At 40.8% G+C, this 27,892-nt stretch overlaps 1 protein-coding gene across 1 annotated transcript; it reads right to left on the bottom strand.

The window, feature by feature from the left end:
• Positions 1 to 201: 201 nt before the first annotated feature.
• On the bottom strand, positions 202 to 25,202 carry LOC124288920 (retinal dehydrogenase 2-like). The gene is given in 16 exon segments (XM_046725512.1): positions 202 to 1,423; positions 2,685 to 2,698; positions 2,701 to 2,723; positions 3,016 to 3,090; positions 6,222 to 6,379; positions 13,320 to 13,484; positions 13,706 to 13,890; positions 14,546 to 14,648; positions 15,008 to 15,052; positions 15,054 to 15,122; positions 16,305 to 16,433; positions 17,287 to 17,348; positions 18,137 to 18,263; positions 19,086 to 19,226; positions 20,247 to 20,351; positions 25,047 to 25,202. Coding segments are annotated over 16 exon segments (1,488 nt in total). The 5' UTR covers positions 25,101 to 25,202; the 3' UTR covers positions 202 to 1,390.
• Positions 25,203 to 27,892: the final 2,690 nt, after the last annotated feature.

Raw genomic sequence — 27,892 nt, 5'->3', positions numbered from 1 at the left:
GACGATTGATGCATGTGGAAACACTTGTGGTGAAGTATTCCACTTCATCAACATCTTCAGGCTTGTGGATGGTGGTTTAGTTACACTCTGTCTGATTTGTGTTCAAACAGGATAATGGAAGACACACATCGGCCATGATACACAGGGCACACAATACACACATACCCAGCAAACATGAAGTAGGTAACATAACAACACCACTGAAGCTATCGGATGTATTACTTTTAAAACAATCAAAAACAAAGTATGAAGAGATCAAAAGATGCTCGTTCAAATCAACAACAAAGGCTGGCTACAGTTCCAAAAGCAGTTTCTTTGTTATCCCTGGCTATATCTACACATAGAACATCAGAGTGCATGCTACCACCAGCCCAGATAAACACACTAGCCCCCATACAATGCAGTCTACTGGCCCCCAATACATCATCTCACAGGCCACAATGTGTTACATGTGATGCTTCATAAATGGCGTGGGTATAATGTGAACTATAGAATGCAAAACAACCTTGTGCAATTTTAGTGTTTAGCTGTCATGTCCATCCAGAACTTCACAGCCACCAATTTAATGAAACACTAACAGAATAATTTCATCAGGAACAGTATTCCATATTTCAAATGAAATACATCATATACTTTTCCAACAATCATAAACTGTTTTCTGAAATCAAATTGTGCAAGGGATTTCTAAGTCAAGTATAAAATTGTGATCAAATGGGTTTTTTAATACTGAACAGTAAGTAATAATTGTGTGCCGACATGCGCTGAAATGAACAACATGCAATACAGGTCATCTTTGGTTTTCTATGTAGATCAGTTATACAAATAAGCACCATCAGGACAATGATTGTCTGAAATTGAATTATTTAAGTACAATTAAACACATAGGTCTCTGCACCATATATACAGCAACAAAACTGACATGGAATGAGACTGTATAAACTGCTGCGTATCAGGAGTACCAAACAGCAGATTCAGTCATACCCCCGACATAATTAACAAATCACTAGACACCCTCGGCAGGCAGGCAGCCACCAGCTGTGTGAAATATTTCCATGCTCATTAGGTGTAGACTAGACACAATTAAATAGTACCAGTATGTTGGAATCCATGTTAATTAGACAGTCACAAAGAGACAGCTTAACAAGATTCAATAATTGCTTGTGGTAGTTTAATTAGCTACTATTAGTTGTACAGCTGACATGCTGATCTGGCTAGAGTAGCATCTGCTATAATACGTTGCCTATGTGTCCTGCTATAACATGGATGTGGCTCAGATATTGTTCAGTTCTAACACAAATTTAACAAACAGTTGATCGGTCATCAGTAGTATGTTGGTTTCTGATTATTCTTAGCATCACACAAGGCTAGAATCCTTCACAACATCAGCATCTTAGGAGTTCTTCTCTGGGACTTTGACCACCACCTGTTGAACAACAACATATCGGTTTCAGCAGTTTGGACAAGCAATAATACACAGTTGATGTAACAACAAATCTGAGTGCAATATTATCACACATTCCCGAGGGAGATGCAATGTTTGAGATTTAGTATTTTGCCTGTGTTATCATATGCTTGATCAAGCGGTATACGATACCTACATGCCATCACAAACAGAACAAGCAGTGTCACTAAGGTGACATAATCCCCCGCCGTAAATTATCAAATCAAACTTATAAAGTAATGAAAGTTTAAGATGAAGTTAAATGTCAACAAAAACATGACCAGTCAACCTCTCTTGATATCTTGCTCTTTAGTTGTTCAAACACACACATATTTTCAAGACTGACTTTGACCTTGGCATGAATGTCATAGTGTAGGCAATATTCAAAAATAGTACTAAAGAAATTGCTTATTGAAAACCATTCAAGGGAAGTCTTGAAAGTGTATGAAGAAAATCCAGTGAACCGTTCTTGAAATATCTTGCTGACAATTCAGGTTAACATGCTGAAATCTTCAAAGTGTTGTCTTGACCCTGAACATTATGTGACGGTCACCAAAATTGACTGGGCCCTGGGCCTTCCCTAGACGAAGATTGGTGTCAAAAATGAAGAAAATCCAGTGAATATTTTTTGCCATATCTTTCTGACTATCTTCACGCGGCGGGGGATAACAAAGCTATGGCGCTGAATGTGTTCAGGGTTTTCAGAATAGATATATCATACATCGGGCATTGGACAATTTCAGCATCCTTCCAGCCACATCACCACATACAACGTTTCATACATATTACCCCTTGAAAGTAGAAACCTGCCTTGTGCATGGCAAAAGAACACCCTCAACCTTCCTCTCTTACCTCACAGGCACATTTATGACCAACAATGCAGATTTTCTAAATAATACCCCTATAGCCATATGCTCTGTTTTGGCTGTCATCATAATCAATTATCTGTAAGACTTTTTTCAACAGAGGTCCTTTTCAATGCCAACTATCTTATTTGTTTTAAAATAAATGCCATGTTGAGGTTTACCGCAACTATGCATGCACAAGGCAGGACAACATCACCTCAACCTTCATCAGTAGTTAGATCAGGGTAGAGGGAGGGAATGATTTCTGATGTAATAGAGGTAGTATTCCAAGAACTATTCACCATGGTAACTATTGCTTGTAGTTCCTGTGACTAGTGTACCTCTTACCTCACTTTCACTGATGTAACAACAAACTTGCTTGTTCAAATACTACTCACATTTTTCACTTCATGTACTGCTGAAGGCCATATTCACCCCTGAAGTGAAAAATAAGATAAATACAACCACATGTACTTTAAAAGCTGGGACAATAATCCCTGAAGCTCTTCACAATATACTTAAATAAAGTTTAGTCGTGTTTGTAGTTTGGAGACAGAAGTCTCCAAGCAAAATTGCAGCTATGGCAGACAAATTGAAAATCTATAATAACCCTTTGATTATATTCTGGTGTTAATGTATGCACACAAAGTGCTATAATTCTCCTCCAGTAATAAAATATTACCACCTAAATGGACATATTAAACTAGACGGTAGAGAACCAGTACTCACATCTCTCTCCCGAGGCCGGACATCTTGAAGCCTCCAAATGGTGCTTGTGCGTTAACAGACAAATAGCAGTTGACCCTGCAAAGGGCAGATAATCCATTAATACCTAAGATATTTACTAAAGTTTTGTTACCTTCACACATTGGGAACAATTAATAATAACTAACACTGAAATCTTTTGAATTCAGCATTAAGCATTTTTAAAGAATGCAAGGCCAGGGAAAGATAAGGTACGGCAAACCAATGAAATAACACTACCAAAGTGGATGGCATCTTGAGCTAAAATAACAGGTTATTGGTCATAAAAATGTTAAACTTTTCAGTATGGTCAAACTGTACAGTCAACAATATCGCCAGAAAGACAACATATATGTCCCACTACTAGTACAATTGAGGCCATATTGTAACATCAATTATTGTGCCATGAAAATATGTACCCCATCAGAGTATCAAACTTGGATAACACCACAAGCTCATAGGACCTATCATTGAGGCCAGGTGAGTTGATAAACTAGCTTTACAAGGTTCATAGGACCTTTCATTCAGGCCAGGTGAGTTGATAATCTAGCTTTACAAGGTTCATAGGACCTTTCATTCAGGCCAGGTGAGTTGATAAGCTGGCTTTACATGGTTCATAGGACTTTACACTGAGGCCAGGCGAGTTGATAATCTAGCTTTACAAGGTTCATAGGACCTTTCATTGAGGCCAGGTGAGGCCAGGTGAGTTGATAAGCTAGCTTTACAAGGTTCATAGAACCTTTCACTGAGACCAGGAGAGTTGATAATCTAGCTTTACAAGGTTCATAGGACCTTTCATTCAGGCCAGGTGAGTTGATAAGCTAGCTTTACAAGGTTCATAGGACCTTTCATTCAGGCCAGGTGAGTTGATAATCTAGCTTTACAAGGTTCATAGGACCTTTCATTCAGGCCAGGTGAGGCCAGGTGAGTTGATAAGCTGGCTTTACATGGTTCATAGGACTTTACACTGAGGCCAGGTGAGTTGATAAGCTAGCTTTACAAGGTTCATAGGACCTTCCATTCAGGCCAGGTGAGTTGATAAGCTGGCTTTACATGGTTCATAGGACTTTACACTGAGGCCAGGTGAGTTGATAAGCTGGCTTTACAAGGTTCATAGGACCTTTCACTGAGGCCAGGTGAGTTGATAATCTAGCTTTACAAGGTTCATAGGACCTTCCATTCAGGCCAGGTGGTGAGTTGATAAGCTGGCTTTACACTGAGGCCAGGTGAGTTGATAATCTAGCTTTACAAGGTTCATAGGACTTTCACACTGAGGCCAGGTGAGTTGATAAGCTGGCTAGCATTTTACAAGGTGAGTTGATAATCTAGCTTTACAAGGTTTCACTGAGGCCAGGTGAGTTGATAAGCTTTTACACATAGGACCTGAGGCCAGGTGAGTTGATAATCTAGCTTTACAAGGTTCATAGGACCTTTCATTCAGGCCAGGTGAGTTGATAAGCTGGCTTTACATGGTTCATAGGACTTTACACTAGACTTTTACACTGAGGCCAGGTGAGTTGATAAGCTGGCTTTACAAGGTTCATAGGACCTTTCACTGAGGCCAGGTGAGTTGATAAGCTGGCTTTACATGGTTCATAGGACTTTACACTGAGGCCAGGTGAGTTGATAATCTAGCTTTACAAGGTTCATAGGACCTTTCATTCAGGCCAGGTGAGTTGATAAGCTAGCTTTACAAGGTTCATAGGACCTTCCATTCAGGCCAGGTGAGTTGATAAGCTGGCTTTAGTTGATAAGCCTGGTTCATAGGACTTTACACTGAGCCAGGTGAGTTGACACAAGGTTCATAGGACCTTTCACTGAGGCCAGGTGAGTTGATAATCTAGCTTTACAAGGTTCATAGGACCTTTCACTGAGGCCAGGTGAGTTGATAAGCTGGCTTTACAAGGTTCATAGGACTTTTCACTGAGGCCAGGTGAGTTGATAATCTAGCTTTACAAGGTTCATAGGACCTTTCACTGAGGCCAGGTGAGTTGATAAGCTGGCTTTACATGGTTCATAGGACTTTACACTGAGGCCAGGTGAGTTGATAATCTAGCTTTACAAGGTTCATAGGACCTTTCACTGAGGCCAGGTGAGTTGATAAGCTTTACATGGTTCATAGGACTTTACACTGAGGCAGGTGGTTCATAGGACTTTACACATAGGACCTTTCAGGCCAGGTGAGTTGATAATCTAGCTTTACAAGGTTCATAGGACCTTTCACACTGAGGCCAGGTGAGTTGATAAGCTGGCTTTACAAGGTTCATAGGACTTTACACTGAGGCCAGGTGAGTTGATAATCTAGCTGGTTCATGGTTCATAGGACTTTTTCACTGAGGCCAGGTGAGTTGATAATCTAGCTTTACAAGGTTCATAGGACCTTTCACTGAGGCCAGGTGAGTTGATAAGCTGGCTTTACATGGTTCATAGGACTTTACACTGAGGCCAGGTGAGTTGATAATCTAGCTTTACAAGGTTCATAGGACCTTTCACTGAGGCCAGGTGAGTTGATAAGCTGGCTTTACATGGTTCATAGGACTTTACACTGAGGCCAGGCGAGTTGATAATCTAGCTTTACAAGGTTCATAGGACCTTTCATTCAGGCCAGGTGAGTTGATAATCTAGCTTTACAAGGTTCATAGGACCTTTCATTGAGGCCAGGTGAGTTGATAAGCTAGCTTTACAAGGTTCATAGGACCTTTCATTCAGGCCAGGTGAGGCCAGGTGAGTTGATAAACTAGCTTTACAAGGTTCACAGGACCTTTCATTCAGGCCAGGTGAGTTGATATACTAGCTTTACAAGGTTTCGTGATTCACTGCATGGCACTATTTCACATATGAGTCACTGTGATGTAAAACATGTCATCGTTGGATGTAGAAAAGCACCACAATTCAATATCTCTTATTTTTCCCCAAACCTGAAATACCATCTCTCAGTTAATTTCCAACACATTATTCCAAAACATATTTCACACTGTGAATGATGTAAGATCCACCACCCTGACCTTGTAGAAAGTACTTGTCCACATCATTACTTCAGTCAACTTTGATTATCAGCATGGTTATTGTGATTTGAAACCTCTGACTGACCAAGCAAAATATTCCAGATTCATGTTGGAGGCTCCCAATCCCCAGATACAAGTGTTCCAACTGATCTTGCATTAGAGGGGCAAGTCCAGGTGCCAGCTTACCACACAGTCCCGGCCTTGATTCCATTGGCGAAAGCCAAGGCCTTGTTGAGGTCATTGGTGAAAATGGCTGCTCCAAGACCATAGGCCGTGTCATTGGCACGCTCCAACACTTCTTCCAAGGTCTTGAATTTAATTATTTGCTGAACAGGTCCAAAGATCTGAATATCAGAAAACAATAAATCACTCAATTAAGCATAAATACAATTTGATTGTCTAAGTCAATGGTAATATCATGATCTAAAACAAATATGAAATTTTTAGAGTAAAATTAATGTTTTATACTTATCCTGACTCATGCTTATTGCTTGTCTTCTTCTTCTTGCGAACATAGTGGAACACGTGTATCTCACAATTGAAGTTCCCTTCAATTAAAAAATCACTAATTAGTACTCACCATGAGTTACCTCCCTTCCACAAGCGCGGGAACGAGGGCGCCACCTGAACCCATGTGCCTCACTCCCTCCTTTAGTTTCGAGCCCGACACTTTATTTTTCCGAAGAAATCCAAAGTGTTAAGTGGGGAGGACGGGAGGGCTTACCTAATGGGTCAGGATAAGTATAAAATATTAATTTTACTCTAAAAATTTCATATTTTTCCTTATCCTGACTCATGCTTATTGCTTGTAGAATCCGACGGAAAACGAGGTGGGAATATATATACTTTGGATTTGAATAATTAGTGATTTGAACTGTGATGATTGTAATAACCCTATGGGAACTTCATAAAGGCACTGAACTGATGAATTCCTGCTGTATAACTTATCAGCTGCCATATAAAGGTTATTACAATTTATAGAATATGATAAAAGTATATACAACATTAATGTAAGCTGAAGCTATTAATGTGATAATATAAACTTCTGTGAGTTTATAGTGGATACTTTTATAAATTAACCAAAGTATTAAGCTTAAGATATGCATATATTTAAGCTATAATAGTATAGTATTGTGCTTAAGATATAATTATAACTTAAGTTGTATAATAGTAACCAACTCCTTAGAGTTTGTTAACTAATACATTTATGCATATGACCATATGACTGAGCTTAAGGATTGATGAAACTTAAGCTGAACATATATATATATAGTAGCAAAACTCCTAGGAGTTGTAAGCTTATATATAGTATGATATAAAACCATAGTACTGAGCTTAAGATAATAAATTAAACTTAAGCAAAATATATAGATAGCATGTAGCTATTAGTACTGTTATCAGATAAGTATAAAATCTGTAAGATAGACTTATCTTCTCCGTGGAACTGTCAACTGTTGAGCGAGGACCATGGGACCCGAAATGGTGGATACCTGAGGCGTCCTCGGTGGTGATATCTCTCAGATAGTGGTTGGCAAACACCATATCGGATCTCCAGAAACATCCCTCCATTATGGTATTCAGCGAGCAATTCCCATGTAGAGCGAGAGTTGAGGCTAGCGCTCTAATTTAAGTGAGGATTAGAAGCTCTTGGAGGGTCGAGTCCTGCAGCCTTGTAGGCACGTAGTATGACAGTTCTGATCTAGATAGAGATCGTGAGTCAATGAGACTTCCGTCTGCATGTAGCTGTAGATATAGGGATAAATAATCTCTTGAATTTCCCTCTGCTCTGTTTGGATCGTTGGAGATATATTTTTAGTGCCCTCACTGGGCATAGTGATAGATCCATCGTATCATGCGGTCCAAGTATGGATGAGAGAGCTGGGACGTGAAATAATCTGTCTGGTTGACCTGGCAGTTGGTTTTTCGCTGTAAAATCCCAGCGAAGTCCCAGATGAGCGATGTTATGAATATCATCAAAGCGTATTCTCTCGTAATCCAAAGCGTGAATCTCTGACATCCTGGCGGCCGTAGCTAGCGCTAACAGGAATAAGGTTTTGTGGGTCAGTGATTCAAACGATGTAGATAGCAATGGTTCATAAGCCTCACTAGTGAGGTATTGGAGCACTATATTTAGATCCCAGGCTGGAGCGTGAAACTTCCGTTTTTGATCCTCCAATCGGAACGCTTGTAACAAAGCGAGTAACTCTGGTGTTTTTGTTAACTTGGCCGTTATGCATAGTTATGACAGAACTTATGGATGCAAGATAAGTGGACAAGGTTGAGCCTTTAGATTCTTAGTTTGCCGTAGATAACATAAAAATCTGCCACTTGAGGATGTGTAGCATATCTGGCTGTAAATCCTTTCTTAGCAGCGTAATTGACAAAACTGTGCCATTTGTCATCGTACAAGTTACGAGTTGAGTTACGTAGTGCAAGCGTGACCGCTTTAGCCGCTCTGGCAGAATAACCTCTCTTATTCAGACATGCCTTGATACAATCCATACGTGAAGTTGGAATGCTTCTGGTGTTTCGTGCACTTGTTTGGTGTGCGGATGTATCAATAGATTGGCGCGTTGTGGGAGCTGAAGAATTGGTTTTCCCATTACTTGAATGAGATCTGGAAACCAAGTTCTTGCTGGCCAGTAGGGCGCGACTAAAATCAGATGGAGGCTCTGCGTTTGACTGATTTTCTGTATGACTTGTGGGATCAACGCTGGAGGCGGGAAAGCGCGCTGTTGAGTCTCTCCCATGATATGCTTAGAGCGTCCGTTGCCCATGCTAGTGGGTCTGGCACTGGCGACACGAATGTTGTCAGTTGCTTGTTGAATCGAGTGGCGAATAGGTCTATCAGTGGAGATCCTATTTCCATGATTATTTGATTGAATATCTCTGTGTGGAGCATCCACTCTGTCGGCGACGGTTGGTGTGGCCGAGAGAGAGCGTCTGCTAATACATTCTTTGCTCCTGGAATGTGGCAAGCTCTGATGTGTATGTTTAGATTGTCGATTAAATCGAACAGTCTGAAACATCGAGTCAGTAGGTTCTGCGACCTTGTTGAACCTTGCTTGTTCACATAAAACGCCACTGTTGAATTGTCTGTGTGAACCATTATCTGAGCGTTCTGTAGTAGGTTGCTCCAGTGACTTATGGCGTTTATGACTGCTTGCATCTCTAGCAGATTTATGTGACATTTGCTCTCTTGATTGCTCCATAGGCCTGACGCTGTCCTGCCAGCAAGGTGGGCTCCCCAACCTTGTAGTGACGTGGCCTACGTGAGAGATGTGAGTTCGATTCGGCTCTACTAAGGAGACGCCTCGCGCAAACATTCAATCTCTTGGTCCACCAGAGTAGATGTGGTTTGACATAATCTGGTAGACTGAAAGGTAGAGGGTCCTCGAGATGAGCATTGATGAGGACTTGTAACGGACGTAATTGAAGCCTGCCTCTGACTGTCAAGTCTTGAGCTGATGTGAGTAGTCCCAATAGGCTCTGCCACTGTCGTAGTGGTAACGGAGAGAGTAGGGCTTTAGGAATAAGTTGTTGGATCTTGATCCATCTGTCCTCCGGGACTACAATACGATTCTGAGCTGTTAGAAATCGTGTACCTAGAAATTGCAGATCTTGCGTTGGTTCTAGGTCCGACTTGAGTAGATTTACTAACCATCCTAATTGTGTTAGTAGCTTGATTATAAAATTCAGCTGTAGTCTGAGACGCTGTGGATCTGGATCCACTTGTATACCGTCGCCTAGGTAAAAAGCTACTACAAGACCTTGACGATGTAGGTATGAGACAATAGGCTTGGTCACTCTTGTGAATACCCAATGGGGCTGCGATGTGATTCGAAGGGAAGAACCTTCCATTGGTAATGTTTCCCGTCTAGGATAAATCTTAGATATTTCCTTGAGTTGGGATGAATCGAATGTGTAGATATCGCCTTGCAAATCTATGCTGGCCATGTAATTAAATGCCGGTTTGCGCGTAAGTGTATCATGCTAAACGTTGGAGGTTTGCATAGATATTCTCTGTTGAAGATGCTCATGTTGTATATGAGACGAAACTTCTCCTTGGAATTTTTCTTCGGCACTAGGAAAACTGGGGAGTAGAAACCTGGTACGATGTTTCGTTGATCCAGAACTTCTAAGGCCTGTTTGTTTAGTAGAGTAAGTACTGTTTCTCTTAACATAGGTAGTTGTGCCGGATGAACTTTGAACCCTGGGGGGGTTGACTGTTAACGGAGGCTTGGCCTTGAGTTGTATTAGATATCCGTGCTGTAGGATGTTGGATACATATGGATCTTGTAGTATTCCCCAGTTTTCCCAGTGTAGCTGAAGGCGTCCACCCACTTGAGACGGTTGTACTGGAACGGCTGGGGGTGGAAGACTCCAGTCGTTCCGAACCTGAATTTCATCGTCTAAATCCACGGGCACCTCTGGATGATCTGCCTCTAGCTGATCCTCCCCTAAATTTGTTGTATGGGCGACGAAAAGAATCCTTGGGCTCTTTAGCTGCAGCTAATTTCTTGTCCCGTGCTTTCTGTAGCTCCGAAAACTTTGACTTGCCTGAGTATCTCTGTGTTGACTGTTTAATGATGTTCGCTAAGGTATCCATGGATCTGATCATAAGAACCTCTCTTGAGTCTTTAGATACTTCTTTGGATACCTTGTCTATGTTGCCACCAAACAGTAAGGGCGATGACCATGGAGCTGTGTATAGAGATTCTGTAAATTGCTTATCCCAAGAGCAGGAGGCTAGTAAGCCTTGCCGACGAGCCATGGTAGTAGTTTCAGTAAGCTGATAGGTGCTCTGTAAGAAATTGGTGGTCTCTTTTCTGCATGAGTAGAGCTGAGTAGATCATTCTATCTTCCTCCTCTGTAGAATTCTTGAACTTGGTGATGAGAGTTTCATTAATCGTTCTAGATCTATTCAATCCAAAGAACATCCTCCTGGCGATGGTATCTAGTTGAGCGAATTTGCGATCGTCTACTTTGTAACTTCTGGACTTGGCATCGCTAATTAATTTAAAGTAGTCATCAATATCCTGGGCCTTGAAAAAGGGGTCCATATTGTGTCCTGCAAATTTCTTGGCATTGAAGACCGGGAAATGTGTAGATTGGACTTTTAAAGATTTGGAACAGGCTGTATCCAAATTAGCTGGTACCGCTGCAATCGGATCAATAGGAGGTAAGGTGATATTGTCTACATCATCATCCTTCATCAGGTAAGTCTGAGTTGAATTCTCATTCTTCGATGGGGAAGCAAGTTGTAACTCATTCACCATCCAGTATCTGATCTCAGCATCTGAGAAAATGATACCTTCTTCCTCTGATGTAGGGTCACATGTCGGAGTCCTAGATCTGTAGGAAGATCTATGAGAGGACTGTGGTGAACGGACTGACGAGTGGCTAGTGTAAGGAGACCTTGGAGGAGACATCCTCGGCGAACGCTGGGGACTTCGCGAAGCTCTTCTAAATCTTCTGGGCGAGGTAGATATGGAGCCACTTAGCCTTCGCGACCTTCGCGAATGTATCGAGTCAGTGTCCGAATCGACATATGAGCTTGCCTTCCGCAATCCGACCTCTGTGTTCTACAGGTTGTGGGCTCGGGCGGCGCTCCTTCTCCGCGATGTCCCTCGCAACTGGATAGGCTCTCGCTCCTTGTGGCGAGGCCCTGGGACTTCCTTAGCGAAGTGATCGCTACGGGCTGGGTTGCCGGCGCCGGCTTTGTGGACTCTGGGGCCCTACGCCGGCCAAGGCGGCTCTGGGGCTCTGTATGACTTATTAAGTGTTGGGCTCTGGGGCCCGTGGCTCTGGGGCCTCTGTAAACCGTAACGGTCCTCCATCAGTCTCATGATTTGGTTAACCAGGTCGTCTGGGACAGTCTGCGCTGGCGTTGAGGGTGGCCTCTCTGTGAAAGTGACGGGACCCTCAATCGTAAACTCAGGCGTCAGCGTAGGCATCTCTGGTTGCGTGTTTATCTGCGCTGTTGTGACGGTAGCAGATACTGGACGTTTCTTATGACGTACATCTGGAATGATAATCGGAATGTCATCATCATATAAACATAATTCTGAGACAGGTAGAATATCGGAGGCAAAATTATTTGTAGTTTTCGTAGATTTCCCTTTTGACGAAGCTGTGGACCTGGGGGTTCGAAGCGTACGTTGAGATGATGTGGACGCTTTCCTAGTCTTAGACTGAGAAGACGGAATGTCTTGAGATGCAGGTCGCTTCTTGGACATAGCGGACTGCGTCCCACGCTTATCCCCCGAGGGAAACTCCGGCATGCCACCAGCCGGTGGCGGGTCGTCAGTCAACAGTTGACAGGGTATAATAGCTTCCGATCTATTAGCCATGACTGAAGATTGTTTGCGAGATTTATCTGCCTTCCGTCTCAAAACGGAACATAAATATTTATCAAAGGCAGCAATTGGTAAATTAATACATAATTTACAACGAAACAATAGAACATGGAGTAATGCAACTAGGGCATTTTAAATGTGGATCGGTAGCAGAATAACGTGAGTTTACAACCTGTGCAGATTCTCATGAACGTAAACTGCTGAACAAACACGGCTAACCTTGAATAAAACAGCAGAAACACGACTAATTATCAATGCAAGTTGAATAAGGATACTAGTTACACCTCTATAACTGAATATAAGGGAACTAAACTAAATATAAATAAAGGATATAGTGTGTTGGGAGACACAGGCGCTCTCACGTCCAGCTCACTGGGCGAAGAAGGAGAGAGTAAGGCACATGGGTTCAGGTGGCGCCCTCGTTCCCGCGCTTGTGGAAGGGAGGTAACTCGTGGTGAGTACTAATTAGTGATTTTTTAATTGAAGGGAACTTCAATTGGGAGATACACGTGTTCCACTATGTTCGCAAAAGAAGAAGAAGACAAGCAATAAGCATGAGTCAGGATAAGGAAAAATATGTAAATGCAAAAAAATTGAAGGTGATGGTCTTGGTGTCATTGATGATGGTGAAAGAATTGTGTTGTCATGGAGATGAGTTGTAGGCTGATTACATGCAAGTAAGATAAGTTGACGTCTGTTTGTTTATCTCTATCAACTGTGTACAAGTTAGGTACACAATTTCCCTTGTGGGACAAAGGGAATGAATGAATTTGTGTATTTTCAAATTCTATCTTATTTAATTTAAAAAGTCATTAACATATTCAGTAAGTTCATGGAAGCTCCTTATCCAGATGTTTTGCCATTACTGACACCCTTCTTTCTCCCTCTGCATAGCCACACACACAAAAGCAGTTTTCTGACTGACCTCCTCCCTGGCTATCCTCATGTTGTCTTTGACGTTGGAGAAGACAGTGGGCTCGATGAAGTAGCCCTTGTCTCCATGCCTGGCCCCTCCAATCTCACACGTGGCTCCCTCATCCTTCCCACTCTGGATCAGCTCCAGGATCCTGGTCAGCTGCTCATTGTCAATCTGAATCAATCAAGATTGGCCATCAACATCATCGTCAAGCATCACCTGCAACTTCACTCCAAACACATGGCTTGAAGAATGGACATGAAACTCAATATCTATTACAATATTTTCCCTCATTCATGAGTCATTAGAGGTTTTGAATGGGCCGACATCGAGTCGAGGATGATCACAGACTGTCCTTGTTTTATCACACCATGTACAATGCAAATTAGTCCTACCTGAGGGCCATTCTTTGTCTTGGGGTCAAAGGGATCACCAACACTTCGTTGTTTTGCTGCCTCCACACTGCGTTTCACAAATTCATCATAGATTTCCTCCTGCACAAACGTCCTTGACCCCGCAATGCAGCACTGCCCCATGTTGGTCATCACGGCCTCGTGCGCCCAGGCAGTCGCTATGTCCACTGTAAGGACATGTCGTCAGTCACAGTGAGTGAGTGAGTTGAGTTTCAACAATATTCCAGCAATATCACGGCAGGGGACACCGGAAATGGGCTTCACACATTGTACCCATGTGAGGAATCCAACCCGGGTCCTCAGCTTGATGAGCGAATGCTTTAACCACTAGGCTACCCCGGCTAAATCAAGAGATACCATTAGCAAGGGAGGGCAGAAAGTCAGAGAGTTTATTCACTTAATAAAGGAGTGAGTGAGCGAGCGAGTGAGGGAGTTTTCGCCATATTGTGGTGTGGGAAATCAAACTCGGGTCTCCAGCATGACAAACAAAACCCTTGATGGCCAAGTTATTTCACACACCAAGTTTTTCCGAGTATTAATGTTTAATGATGTAGTAAGTAGCATCCTGTTCATAAGTGTTGATCAGGTTCATGGAGCAAAAGGAGAGTGTGTACATTCAAATTTACAGAGTTATGTCCCTTAACACTATGGCTACCAGAACTGCAACCACGAAACATTTTCAGTCCTCCACTTTCACTCATTCACTCATAGCGTTGCTGTTATTGAGGATAATCCTATTATTCATGACTCACCAAACTCGCTATATATGATTCAGATGGTTTAACTCAAGGCTTCCGTATCTGGGTTAACAGCTGTACTCACAGTTTGAGTCGGCAAAGATGACATTGGGACTCTTTCCTCCCAGCTCCAATGTCGTCCTCTTGAGGTTCGTGCCGGCTGCTGCTGCCATGATTATCTTGCCGATCTGAACAGCAGACAGGTAGGAGAAAGTTTACGAATTTGCTCAATACAGTCCATGTTGGATTTTCATCATATACTTCCATCATGATGGGAGGCCCATTAAAATATTTCAAACACAAATAAAGACAATTCATGCAGTTGGGGGGTGACATTCGCATACAATAACTGACTGATTTGTAGTGAGGGTGCTGAAAATTTGACATACATGTCAATGAACAGGTCATTTTACGACAAAAGAACAAAATCTCTCCAAACATATAACAGGTATGAAAGTATTATTCACATTGCAAATTCTCAGAGCCTGTTACTACTTGCATGAACCAACAGTGACTCACATGACAGTACCCTGACCCGTACACTCACCTCTGTTGAGCCAGTGAAGGCCACCTTGTTGATGTCGGGGATGCTCCGAGATGGCAGCCCCAGCTGTAGGACCATACCCAGGGACAATACTCACAACACCCGTTGGGAACCCGGCCTGGAACATAAATCATATCATTCATATTCTCAGTCACTAGATTTATCCCACAGCTGACTGACTTATGGTAAAACACATCCTATGTTCATCTACAGTCAAAACTTAAACCATCCTTACAGTGTAATCCATGATCACCTGAAGCAAAACGTTTGGTGTTTTACACCTAATATTTAACATATGTAATGGTTGACCTGTAAATACTCCAATCTGGACTTGATAATCCAGTGATTGATGTCATGAGCAACTATCCACACCACCTGTCCATGTCACCTCACTTTGGCCTCAATTAACCAATTGAGAAAAGGTGGCAACTTCAGCATCCCTCCCAGCAGCAGGACGTGTGTGGATGGAGCCTGCTTTCAATTAGGAAATTAAGATAATTTGCAAAGAAATATACCGGTAGATCGAAGGGAAATGTGTGCTCTGTGTACGAGCAAATATGCACATTAATCTTAATACCTGTACAATGCCTAGCACAAACAAATTAGAACTATAAAGGTAAATAATCTTAGTGATGTTCAATTGCAAATTTGATGTCTCCTAACTGACAATGTCGTTTTCTCAAGTTTATAGGCATCGCAGTCACGTAACAAACACTGCCTAGGAGTATGTGAACCTCAGTCACTGAACAAAGGGAGGTAACAACATTTGCCCAGCTAGTAAACCCATGCAAGGATAGTCAATATCGGTTTTCAGATTTTAATTACAGGAACCAATTCAGCGGTACGCAAGCTAACATTTGACATTTTTGTGTGTACACATGTAAGATCAATTTTTGAGTATTTACAAAAATTCAACCGTACTTGTACACAATAAACTTAAAAGGAATTGAGTTTCCACATAAATATTTGCTAAATTTACGTAGATACACAGCTTTTCTGTATCTCTGCCTTCTGCAGACTGTTTTTTGGGGGGGTCTTCAAACTTCGGCTTATCTACGGTCATATACGGTAATTAATACAAACAATCTGGATGCTTACAGTGTTAAACTATGGGTTCTTTACATTTTTATGGGTAATGACAATTTTACTTTCCTATTGATAGGTGTGTAACTAGTATGGTTTTATGTCTTACTAGTCAGCAACCGTCCTGCATTTCCTGACAGGGATGCCTAGAGAGGCCATGACACACTTCGTGAAGGACCCAACGCAAGCAAGTCATAAATTAAAACAAGTTTCTTACTTCTCTGAAGAGAGATCCCAGGTAGATTGCTGTGAGGGGAGTCTGTTCTGCGGGCTTCACGACAATGACGTTCCCAGCGCAGAGGGCAGGGGCAATCTTCCAGCAGAACATGGTGATGGGGTAGTTCCACTGGTGTCCGCATGGAGAGAAGAAAGCACACACAGATGAACCATCAGGCTGTATGGGGTCACAGTTCAGCGTGTTATCACGAACCAGTCAGCAGTGAAGCTACACAACTCTCTGTCATACCACTGTTCTGAGACTCATGTATAGCAGGTTAACCTTTCTGCTGATCCTGACTATAGCTGTTCTAAGCTGCTCAGGTGTGTTCTTATCACTAGTGTTGGGAATCGGAAACCAAATCCACTATCGACTATCGGAGGACTTGTGGTGAATGATTATCAATTATAATCGAAATATATACATTTTTAAGGTAATCACAAATTTTTAGGAGTTTTCCCCAGATTTTTTCAAATTAATGTTTTTTTTATAACTAATACTGTCATGCTATGAAATGCATGCATGCAAGAACAAATATTTACCAGTATTATCTCATTACGTTCACGATAGATGTAAAATTTATTCATAGACAGGTTACAGTAATATTTACCATAGTGATGAATACGAAACTATGAATACATTACGCATAGCTTTAGACTGTTGACATATGCATATTCATGAATTTTTGTCAAATTTAATGGTTAGTTTACTTCAATCAAGTGTGTTATACTAAAACAATAAAATTCCGAATAATATTGTTCTAATTGAAAATATGTTTTTACAATCGCTAATTATTTTTAATCCTTCTTTTCGATCAATTTTCGATCATCATAACACCACTACTTATCGCTGGCACTACATCACTAAATAAGACTAAATGTGAACAGATTATTTCCTGGACTCTCTTTCTAAAGATTCATTTCTGACAATATAAAGTAAAATATAACAAAATTCAAATTGTGCTCCAAAACAAAATACTTACAGGAATAATCTGCCCACAAATCCCAACTGGCTCGTGGCGAGTGTAGCAAAAGAAGTCTCCATCTGGAACAGACAGGGATTTGTGAAGACTTCAGTAATCATGTCGCTCTTGACAAGTGATGAAGAGTCCTCGAGCACAGCAAAATATGACAGCTCCATTATCATATGAAGCCATGATTGCAACTGGCCACACAGATGTAAAAACAAGCATTCCCTTTATATGATGGCAGTCCATCAATAATTGAGTCTAGAAAAGACACTCCAGTGATTCACATCATAAGCATCTGTATACATGATTTGGATATTGTGACACGCATCAACCAGGTCAGTGTGTCTGACCACCCAATAAGTAAGCCGCCATTTACAAGAAAGATTTGTTGCTGAAGACTAATTCTAAGCTACATTGTCATATCAGGGTATGAATATGTTACTGAGCTCGGCTCACGGACAGCAATATTCCAGTGATATATCCAGAAATGACAGCTTTATGGAAGATAAAAGCCTCCATCACATACACCTAAAACAGGATAGTGCTGACCAGCCAAGGAACCGAAATAAGTCCATCCAGCAAAGGGATGCAACTCTTTCAAAAGAACAGTGAGTGAGTGAGTTTAGTTTTACGCCGCTCTCAGCAATATTCCAGCTATATGGCGGAGATCTGTAAATAATCGAGTCTGGACCAGACAATCCAGTGATCAACAGCATGAGCATCGATCTGCGCAATTGGGAACCAATGACATGTGTCAACCATGTCAGTGAGCCTGACCACCTGAACCCGTTAGTCGCCTCATCATTGTATTTCACCTCACTTGCTGTTATTGTTTTTCAAATGGAATCTCCTGTACACTCACCAACTGGAATGGTCTTGCCCTGAATCTTGTCCGCCCAGCCAGCATAGTACCGGATCACATTTATGCCAAATATTATGTCCCCTACCGAGCCTTGGAAGGGCTTCCCATTGTCCAGTGTCTCCAAGCTCTGTATTGGAGATTATATTAGTCATACACAGGGACAAGGGATCATGGACCAGTAATAGCATACTTCAGAACAAGGGAATATGTGGCACTTACACCCAGGTATGAGGAATAAAATGATTGCTACACCCAATCTGTGGTTAACACAGTGAGGAAGGTAGGTGTGTAAGCTCTATAATAACCAACATATACCCTACTCCAGCATGTAATGTTGTGTTTTCCATGGCATGTGAAGAGGCAGAGGCATATGAAACACACATAAAATATCCCCCCAAATACAAAACTACAATTTCTCCACCAATGGGACACAATGTGTCTGGACAAACAGCAGGACATGACAGTATATCGGGCACACATGATTCTACAAATGGTCTCACATTTGTTTTTAATTCAGACCTTTTACATGGTTTAATCTAATCATTCTCAGGGGCTGATATTTGGCCTGCAGTGTGTTGGTTACATCTCCCAAGCCATCCCAGTGGAGATTGTATTAGACTTGATGTGTTACAGGTCTGTGTCAAGGGTTGACGTTACTGACGACTGTACTCCATCCAGATTAGCTCCTGGAATATCTTACAAGAAAAGCAGACCAAACAGATTCTTTTGCAATTTGCTCACCAGGGTAATTCAGTCTAAAATCCCCAACAAATCTCTACAGGAAGGAAACTATTAAGGACATATAACATAGCCAAACTTATAAAAGTGTGGAAGACATGTAATCATCGTTGCAGGTAAAAGGGACAAGAGTATTGATCAATACACCAACAGTTATGGCTATTGGTCAAGAAGTGCAGTGCTGGTCAGTAGAAGTGGGCATTAACGTTACAGCCAGGTATGAAATGTCCCTCTCGATAAGGTCAGCCAGTTTCCACAGCAGCCTGCCACGACGACTTGCATCCATGCGACGCCATACAGACCCCGATTTGAAGGCTGTTTTAGCTGATTCTACAGCAATGTCCACATCAGCCTGTAGAGACAAGAAAACTGCTATAACGTGGCAGCTATAGTATCGCTGTTGTAACATGGCAACTTTAGTATTGCTGTTGAAAAATGACAAATTTAGTATTGCTGTTGCAACATGACATCTGTAATGTTGCTGTTGTAACATGACATCTGTAGGATTGATGCTGTAACATGACAACTGTAATGTTGCTGTTGTAACATGACATCTGTAATGTTGCTGTTGTAACATGACATCTGTAATGTTGCTGTTGTAACATGACATCTGTAGGATTGATGCTGTAACATGACATCTGTAATGTTGCTGCTGTAACATGACATCTGTAATGTTGCTGTTGTAACATGACATCTGTAGGATTGATGCTGTAACATGACATCTATAATGTTGCTGCTGTAACATGACATCTGTAGGATTGCTGCTGTAACATGACATCTGTAGGATTGCTGCTGTAACATGACATCTGTAGGATTGCTGCTGTAACATGACAACTGGAATGTTGCTGTTGTAACATGACATCTGTAATGTTGCTGCTGTAACATGACATCTGTAATGTTGCTGCTGTAACATGACATCTGTAATGTTGCTGCTGTAACATGACATCTGTAATGTTGCTGTTGTAACATGACATCTGTAGGATTGATGCTGTAACATGACATCTGTAATGTTGCTGCTGTAACATGACATCTGTAGGATTGCTGCTGTAACATGACATCTGTAATGTTGCTGTTGTAACATGACATCTGTAATGTTGCTGTTGTAACATGACATCTGGAATGTTGCTGTTGTAGTATGACAACTAATGTTGCTGATGGAACATGACAACTGTAATGTTGCCGCTGTAACATGACGTGCTGTGCTGTTTTACAACTGTAATGTTTAACATGACAGCTACCGAGTGTTGCCATAAGCTGCTCTGGCACTGGAGCATGGCTGATGTTAAAAGCTGACAGATCTTTTTCATTTGCAAAATAAGTAGTTCCATGAATGCTCCATCACAGAATTACATGTGTATAGTGTATCACAAACCTTGTCCCCTTCTTGGACATCAGTAATCTTCTCTCCTGTAGTGGGGTTGAAGGTGGGAAATGTTTTTCCACTTGCTGAGTTCACATAGTCATTGTTGATGAATATCTGGAAAATATTAAATTGCATGGACTCAGTAAAGAAACCTGAGGGTGGATGTTGTTTAATATCACAGTGACCAATGTTCTAGTAGTGTCCCGCCAGCCTGTAAATACTGAAATATGGAGAAGGTAATCATTCTAGCAAAGGCACATATCCCAGAGGTACAGATAAGCTGCGTATCTGCGTAAATTATACAAATATGTGTAAACTCAATTCTTATTGAGTCTATTGCTACAGGTACCCTTGAAGTTTTGTAAATACTCAATAAATTTGATCTTACATGCGTACACACACAATAATGTCAAATCATAGCTTGCGTACCGGTGGATAGATAAAATAACTGAGGTATATTGAGAGGTTCTATTTCAACATGTGAACTTGGCAACTTGCAGTCTTTCTTATCGTTACCCATATTACAGATCAAATATAAATAGCAAACACGTAAACCAACATTGAACCGTTATTATATTTTTACAATTAATGGAAAATGGCAAAATACCCAATTGAGTTTGAGTGAGGTGGGTACAATTTATTTGGTAACTCAAAAGAAATTAGGATACCCAATTGAGATGAACACAAGCGAATACATAACTCAATGACCCCAAAAGTTATCTGTAGCTCTGTATCCTCCGCATAATTACAAATGATTGAAAACAAAAACTAAAATCTAATGATTTGAGCATAATCTGATGTCAAAAAGCAGGGTATTTTGTGTCTTTGGATTTGAAGAGATATAGTATCAGAGCTCCAGATAAGATTTGGCTCATGTGGGTACTGTACCCACTGTATCTGTTGGGAGTGGGTATTATGAATGTTGAGTCGGTATTTCATTTTCCGTTACCCACTGCTTTCAAATATGTGCGTATTTCAGTCATTTTACTCACCTAAGTATTACTCCATTGAGTAAGTTTACTAAGCAGGTATGTTCTGCCTTATGTCATACCTAATCAAAACCAACTTAAATATAATGTTCTTAATTACACGCCCGTCTGCGTACAACTCGAAAGCGCACAGCCATCTTCGCCAACGTGGTCCCAGACTTGAAGTCTCACTACAGTCGAAACTGTGAAGGTGTCCAATGTCACCAAATTTAACCGTCGTCATGATAGCTAGAACCACAACTATCCTCGTTGCCATTCATGTGGTGTTGCCACTTAGTGCGCTCCCATTTAAGTCCGTTATGTTCAACACAAAACAACAACACGTGTTCGCAGCTCCCGCACTTTACTTGTCTGCCCATTCATGCTGCTCATGCGCAGATACATTTCCGTTCTCTTTAATAGACGGAGAATATAACGTAAACCGGACCATACCGGACAATAAGCACAAACACTACAGAAATGATTTCATAAAAAATCACTCATTTGAGTTGTACTGACAGTACAACACTTGTCCTATACTAACAGTACAACTTGATAGCAATCGATGTCTTTTTCATTACGCAAGCGATTTTTATAAATATATTCCGTACACATTTGTTTTAAACTTTTTGCTTATCTAACATTTTAAATGCGTAATTAGTACGCAACAATTAATTTTCAATGCATAATTGAAAATTTTCCATGCGTATTTTACCCGGATACCCAGCTTATCTGGGCCTCTGTAGTATGATCAGAAAGTTTTGAGAATTTTAGGAATATGTTTAATTGGATTTCTAGTATAAACAACCTTGACCAGCTATCAAGAGCTTGGTTTCATTCAAGAGAGACAACTCCGTTAATCCTTTTTTCATTTGTTTGTGAAGAGTTACCCCCCTTTGTTTACTTGCTAGCAGACGACATTTTCAGTGATCCTCAGTATGGATGATTTAGAGAAGAGGAAGTTGATTTTAGAGTATTATAACAAGGACATCAGATCAGCTAAAGTGATTTCAAGTTGAACAGGCATCCCTTTGTCCACTGGTTATCGTGTTTTGAAAAAAAATTGCAAATAGATATGGCATTGAGCACCAGGTAGGCCCAGAAAATTGACTGTCGGTGACAGTAGGCGGCTTGGTATTCTTGTTTCTAAAAACAAACGAGGGAGTGTAAAAAACTTAAGGCTGGATATGATTGATAGAGGAACTGTGGCTGTCTGTAAGGAGACAATTAGAACTGAGCTGCATGCAATGCGTTGGCAGAAAAGTCGAGGAATTCTATCACCGATCATGAAACATGAACAAAAGGAGCGAAGGTAGAACTGGTGCTTACAGCATTGACATTTTAACTGGGACAATGTGATTTTCTCAGATGAAAGTTCTGTGTGGCTGTTTCCTAATACACTGAAATTCTGGACCAAACAAACTGAAAAACCTTTGTATCAGTGCCCAAAGTACAGTCCGAAATTTATCGTGTGGGGTGGCATATCTGTGTTAGGGGCAACGCCCCTCTGTGTATTTGAAGGGAATATGAACAGTGAGCGGTACACAGATATTCTCGAGGGACATTTACTTCCATCTGCTCACCTGGTTTTGGACCTAAAATATGACATTATTAGATTGGCCAAGCTATAGCCCTGACCTAAATCCAATAGAAAATGTTTGGGGACTTATGAAGGAAAGTGTCAATGAGAAAAATCTGACAAATATTGCTGAAATTCGGGAGGAGGTGGTCCGATATTGGGACAGCATGGACCACGACTTTCTAACTTCTTTGATCAGTAGTATGCCCCGCCGCATTGAAGCCTGCATTGCTGCCCATGGTGACTTGACAAAATACTAACTGTTCACCTGTCTTTGAATCTGGAGTTATGTTCTGCTAATATTCACATTTAATAAGTGAGTAATGAATGAAAAAAAAATATATAAAATTACAATCTTAAATTCTCAATAATTTCTGGTTGTACTGTATCAGGTGTCACTGTGTTTATGTATTTAACTAATTACACAGATAAACAGTTAAACTCCAATAACATTGTTAAAGTGTTTATTGTTTGTCAATATCTGCTATCACTATCAGCTCAATGAAGCTGATGACACCTTTGATGTGGGTTTGGTGGTGGAATTGGTTGCAGTACACATTGATCAGGTCCTTTTTGGAACATTTACATTAGTGAGGAAGTGATATTGTTGAGTCTGGCCTCAGTGTTTTGTGTGTATTGGGTGATCAGAGTTCCAGTCTCTAATTAGATGTGCCTTATGTGTGGAAGTCTCCAGTTCCAGCACTGACAGACCAGCATTTGTCGGCCACATCCCAGAACAAGGTTAGTCCAAACCTATTTTGGAAAAGTAGTCTTTCAAAACAGTAACCTAAAGCTAAATGTTGTACAGCTTAATATTTTAATGTCTTACAAATTCATGAAACAGTTGAACACCATATCCACATCAGCCTAGAGACAAGAAACTGCTATAACAGTTGTCATTTATAGTATAAAGTTCATCGTAAATGCATTTATCTGCAGCTTGTGAAGGTGAGTGAGTGAGTTTAGTTTTATGCCACACTCAGCAATATTTCAGCTATATGGCAGCGGTCTGTAAATAATCGAGTCTGGACCAGACAATACAGTGATCCACAACATGAGCATCGATCTACGCAATTGGGATATGATGACATGTGTAAACCAAGTCAGCGAGTCTGACCAACCGATCCCGTTAGTCGCCTCTTATGACAAGCATGGGTTACTGAAGATCAATTCTAACCCGGACCTTCACGGTTCAGCTTGTGAAAGTACAGGTGCTAATGGGTCTGTCTCTTGTTATGTATCTTCTTTCCATAAACGGGTTCAGATTCTATCACAATTTTGTTACTTTTGGCATTTTCCCTACTTCAGCCAATATGTATAAATGTTATAATCGACTTGTAATGTGTGTTTGTGTAATGTAATTCTGAGTTAAAAGTGTTTTAATCAATCCAGCATACGAAATGTACACTTATCTGAGATATATATGTGTGATAAAGTGTAACTATTTGTATCACATAGTTCACAGAACCTAACATCTTACAATGAATTGTAGTTGTGTGTGGTGTTTTGAGAGATGGTCACAGTTATATGGAGAAACAGCTCAAAATTCAGTAAATATGCCTTTGAGAGAATTTAAGAGAAAGGCATGCATTTCACAGTATTACAAAATAACTTATAAATAAAATGACCTTAAAGCCATTCAAAGTTAAGCTAGAATTGTCACAGATTTGTAACTGGCCACTAACCGCTAATAGTGGATGCCTGTGACAAAGCGCCCAATGTTATCTGAGGGTTATCCATGAATCTCAGACCACCAAATGTCAGCTGCAGGAAGTGGGACGCACACATACAATTAACCTGGGTACAGAGCGCTAAATATGTTTCCAAGTTGCAAATACATTTTGGTACCGTTAGTTACTTATGGTATTTGCTCTATGACTGCTTACAAGAATCTAGAAACTAGTCATTCGACGTAATTCAAGTGACATGATATGTATCTCGGTTCTTCAGTTCCAACCTTGCATTTCTTACACCTCAACCGCGCCTGTACAAACAGACGTGGAAACCACAGTCTGTTTGCTTGTGGCAGCTTTTAGTCCTGTTGAATATCAAGATGGACTTCATGTTTATGACATGCTGCCGTTTAGAAGCCGTGCCTAGCTCGCCTGATCCCGTTACAACCGGCAGCCGATAACAACATGGGGTAGATCTATCTTGTTGCCGTTGCAATTTGTCATGTCGATAGTTTGCCTTGTTCTGCATTAAATGGACACGTCATGTCAGGAGAAATAGCTGTCTTGCTAAAATACACGTTAGTATTACCTGTGTGAATTTTACTTCGGGATTGATGATCGCTTCTGGTTGAATCTCTGCCATTGCTTTCTTCTTCAGCCTCCAACGTCACCGCCTTCTTTGTGGACTATGGCATACAGCTATCATGTGACAGACCACATGGTCAGCGCAAAAGTGTTACAAGGCCGGCTGGGAAAAGCCAAGTCATGCATCCGGATTGGTCTGCCGAAATGCCAAACGGCGATGGCGACCTTCATAAACATCAAATGCCCTGAGTCACGAATATTGAATAAGTATTGCTTTACGCCGTGTCAGCGCTAAAATACAACTATTTTTGTTACAAACAATTAAAAAATGCCTTCAAAAGCAATGTCTTAATGACAAGCTGTATACAATGAAATTTTTTCAAAGGCATTTAGAAGTTAGTGTATAGTAACACAAGACAGATCTTATGGATAACAACTTCGTGATTTGTTTTTATTTTTCACAACGTTTCTAAGCTGTATACAACACTAATATATTAAATACATGTAGATTTCTATGTGTCATATCAGTTTCGTTAAAAATGAATCAAATAATTATCTGTGGATGCTGTTTTGTGTTGTTTTTTCAGTCTTTCGGTGCCAAGTTGGATCTCTCAGTTTTAAATCGATGGGCTTTGTACTTTGAGTAAATCGGACATTCTATAACTTCTTGTGAATGGGGTGTGTTAGCGGACAGGACCCCAGTCTGTTATTTATTATTATTTAGAATTTATCATTTAAACTAGCAATGTTTACCTTAGAGACTTGTGCTAAGTCTAGGTGTGTGCGTGTAGGACAGACACTGAAGTAATGTATGGCATGACTTATTTTGAGTGATATGCAAGTCCATAGGCCCCCACTGCGGGTCAGAATATCGATTAACTTAGCCCCGGTTTACTGTCCAGACCCCTTCTATGTAATATCAACATTATATGGGGGTGGGGGGTAGGGTTTAGTAAACCGTGGCTAAGTTAATCGATTTTCTGACCGCACAATTGTCGCATTATAGGAAAATAAGTCCTTGGTAAAGAAGTACCGGTATAAAAGTAGCGGTAAGTCTTGGTAAAAAATGTCCTTTTTGTAGTAAAAAATATCTTTAGTTATTTATTTGACAGACATCAAAAATTAAAAAAAAACACACACGAAGAAACCACCTATAATGACATAATGTCAGATTAAATGTTAAAATTGATGATCTTTTAAACGACATCTAAAAAAATTACATTTCTTGTTAGAAAAAGAAAAGGGGACTTTTTTCCAGAGGACCTTTTTACCTAGGCAAGTTTAGGACTTTTGTACCGAACACCGATTGCCGCAGGAGACATCCAATAGACTGGATATATTATAGTCCGACACCGCGGATTGTTGTGTCCCATCTGTGTAGGTCGATGATCATGGTGTCCATCACTGTGGCCGGCACGGGTGCTTATAATGTCCTGGCGCTTTTACGGCGATTGTGTGTGTTTCTTTGGGTTTGTGTGTGTGACGCTTAATACCAACGATTTCAACTTTTACATGTTTAAAATGTATTAGGATGCATGCGTTATTTTCATGTCATATAAGGAGCGTATACCAAATCCTTGAAGAATCACCAGTTGGCGTGTATCTCTTTCGTGTGGTGAGGAGGAGCTAGCTCACGTTTATTTTTTTCAGGGTGGATTTTTTACAATAAAGCCTAGTATCTTCTCATGGTCTGCCACTCAGTTCTGCCATTATTGGATCAAATATGGCTGTGTCGATTAAAAATTATATTGATGTATTAAAAGCGAATCTGTGAAATCTCACCCAAGTGTCTTCTGATATCAAATATATCGAGTGTTGATATATTTAATATCAGAAGACACGAGAGTGAGATTTTATTTATCATCCAAAATCATTCTTCATCAGTTATCAGTAAAAGAATGAACACAAAACTGCCATTAGTCTTCTTGAGCCTAATGAGGTCATAGCATTGTGACGTCATCAGTTTTTATGACATCATAGCATTTTTTGTGTCATAATAATAAATTATAATAGTGAGTATTTATAGTGCGCACAAATCCACGCTCGTAAGCATGCTCGTGGCGCTTCAGTTAAAACAATATGTACAGTAAGAGTGAGCTGTTTATGAGTCATAGAACTGAATGAAAAGGTGCGTTTTGAGATGGTTTTTAAAGGTCAAAGGGTAAAGAGTTCCACAAGACCGCGGCAGTGTGTGAGAAGGATCTGTGACCGAAGGTGTTAAGCTTGTAGGGAGGTACTGTGGGGAGATTCTGCTGTTGTGACCGCAGTTCACGGGCTGGAACATACGGAGTTATGAGTTCAGATATGTAAGGAGGAGACTGACCATGAAGTGATTTATAAGTGACACAAAGTATCTTGAACTGTATTCTGGCCCCCACTGGTATCCAGTGCAGTTGTTTAAGCACCGGCGTGATGTGAGTCTGTTCAGAAAAACGGTTTATTATCCGTGCGGAAGTATTTTGGACCTTCTGTAGCTTGTCCAGTAGAAGATCGCTGAGGCCAGAGTAGAGACTGTTGCAGTAGTCCAGTCTACTGAGAATAAGGGATCGGACAAGTGAGTGGGCAGCCTCGGTGGTGATGAGAGGACGGATATTGCCAATGGACCTAAGGTGGAGGTAGCACGTCTTACATAGGTTGTTGACTTGGGCTTCCATAGAAAGACTTGAATCAAGTAATACTATAATTGTTTTATTATAAAATGAAAGAGAAATGGGTTTTAACATAAACTTTTAATGCACACACTGTGCCATCTATCCGAGTGATCTGATTGGCTGAAAAGCGGGGGAAGCCCCTTCGTACGGGATTCCTTGTCTATTTTTAGTAACCCAAGTCAATATCGTAATTTATCAG

The sequence above is a fragment of the Haliotis rubra genome, unplaced genomic scaffold, assembly GCF_003918875.1.
Source record: "Haliotis rubra isolate DU_JTF1 unplaced genomic scaffold, ASM391887v1 Scf43, whole genome shotgun sequence".
Classification (NCBI taxonomy): Eukaryota; Metazoa; Mollusca; class Gastropoda; order Lepetellida; family Haliotidae; genus Haliotis; species Haliotis rubra.
Note: the sequence above shows the minus strand (reverse complement) of the source record. Positions and strands in the feature narration are given on the sequence as shown.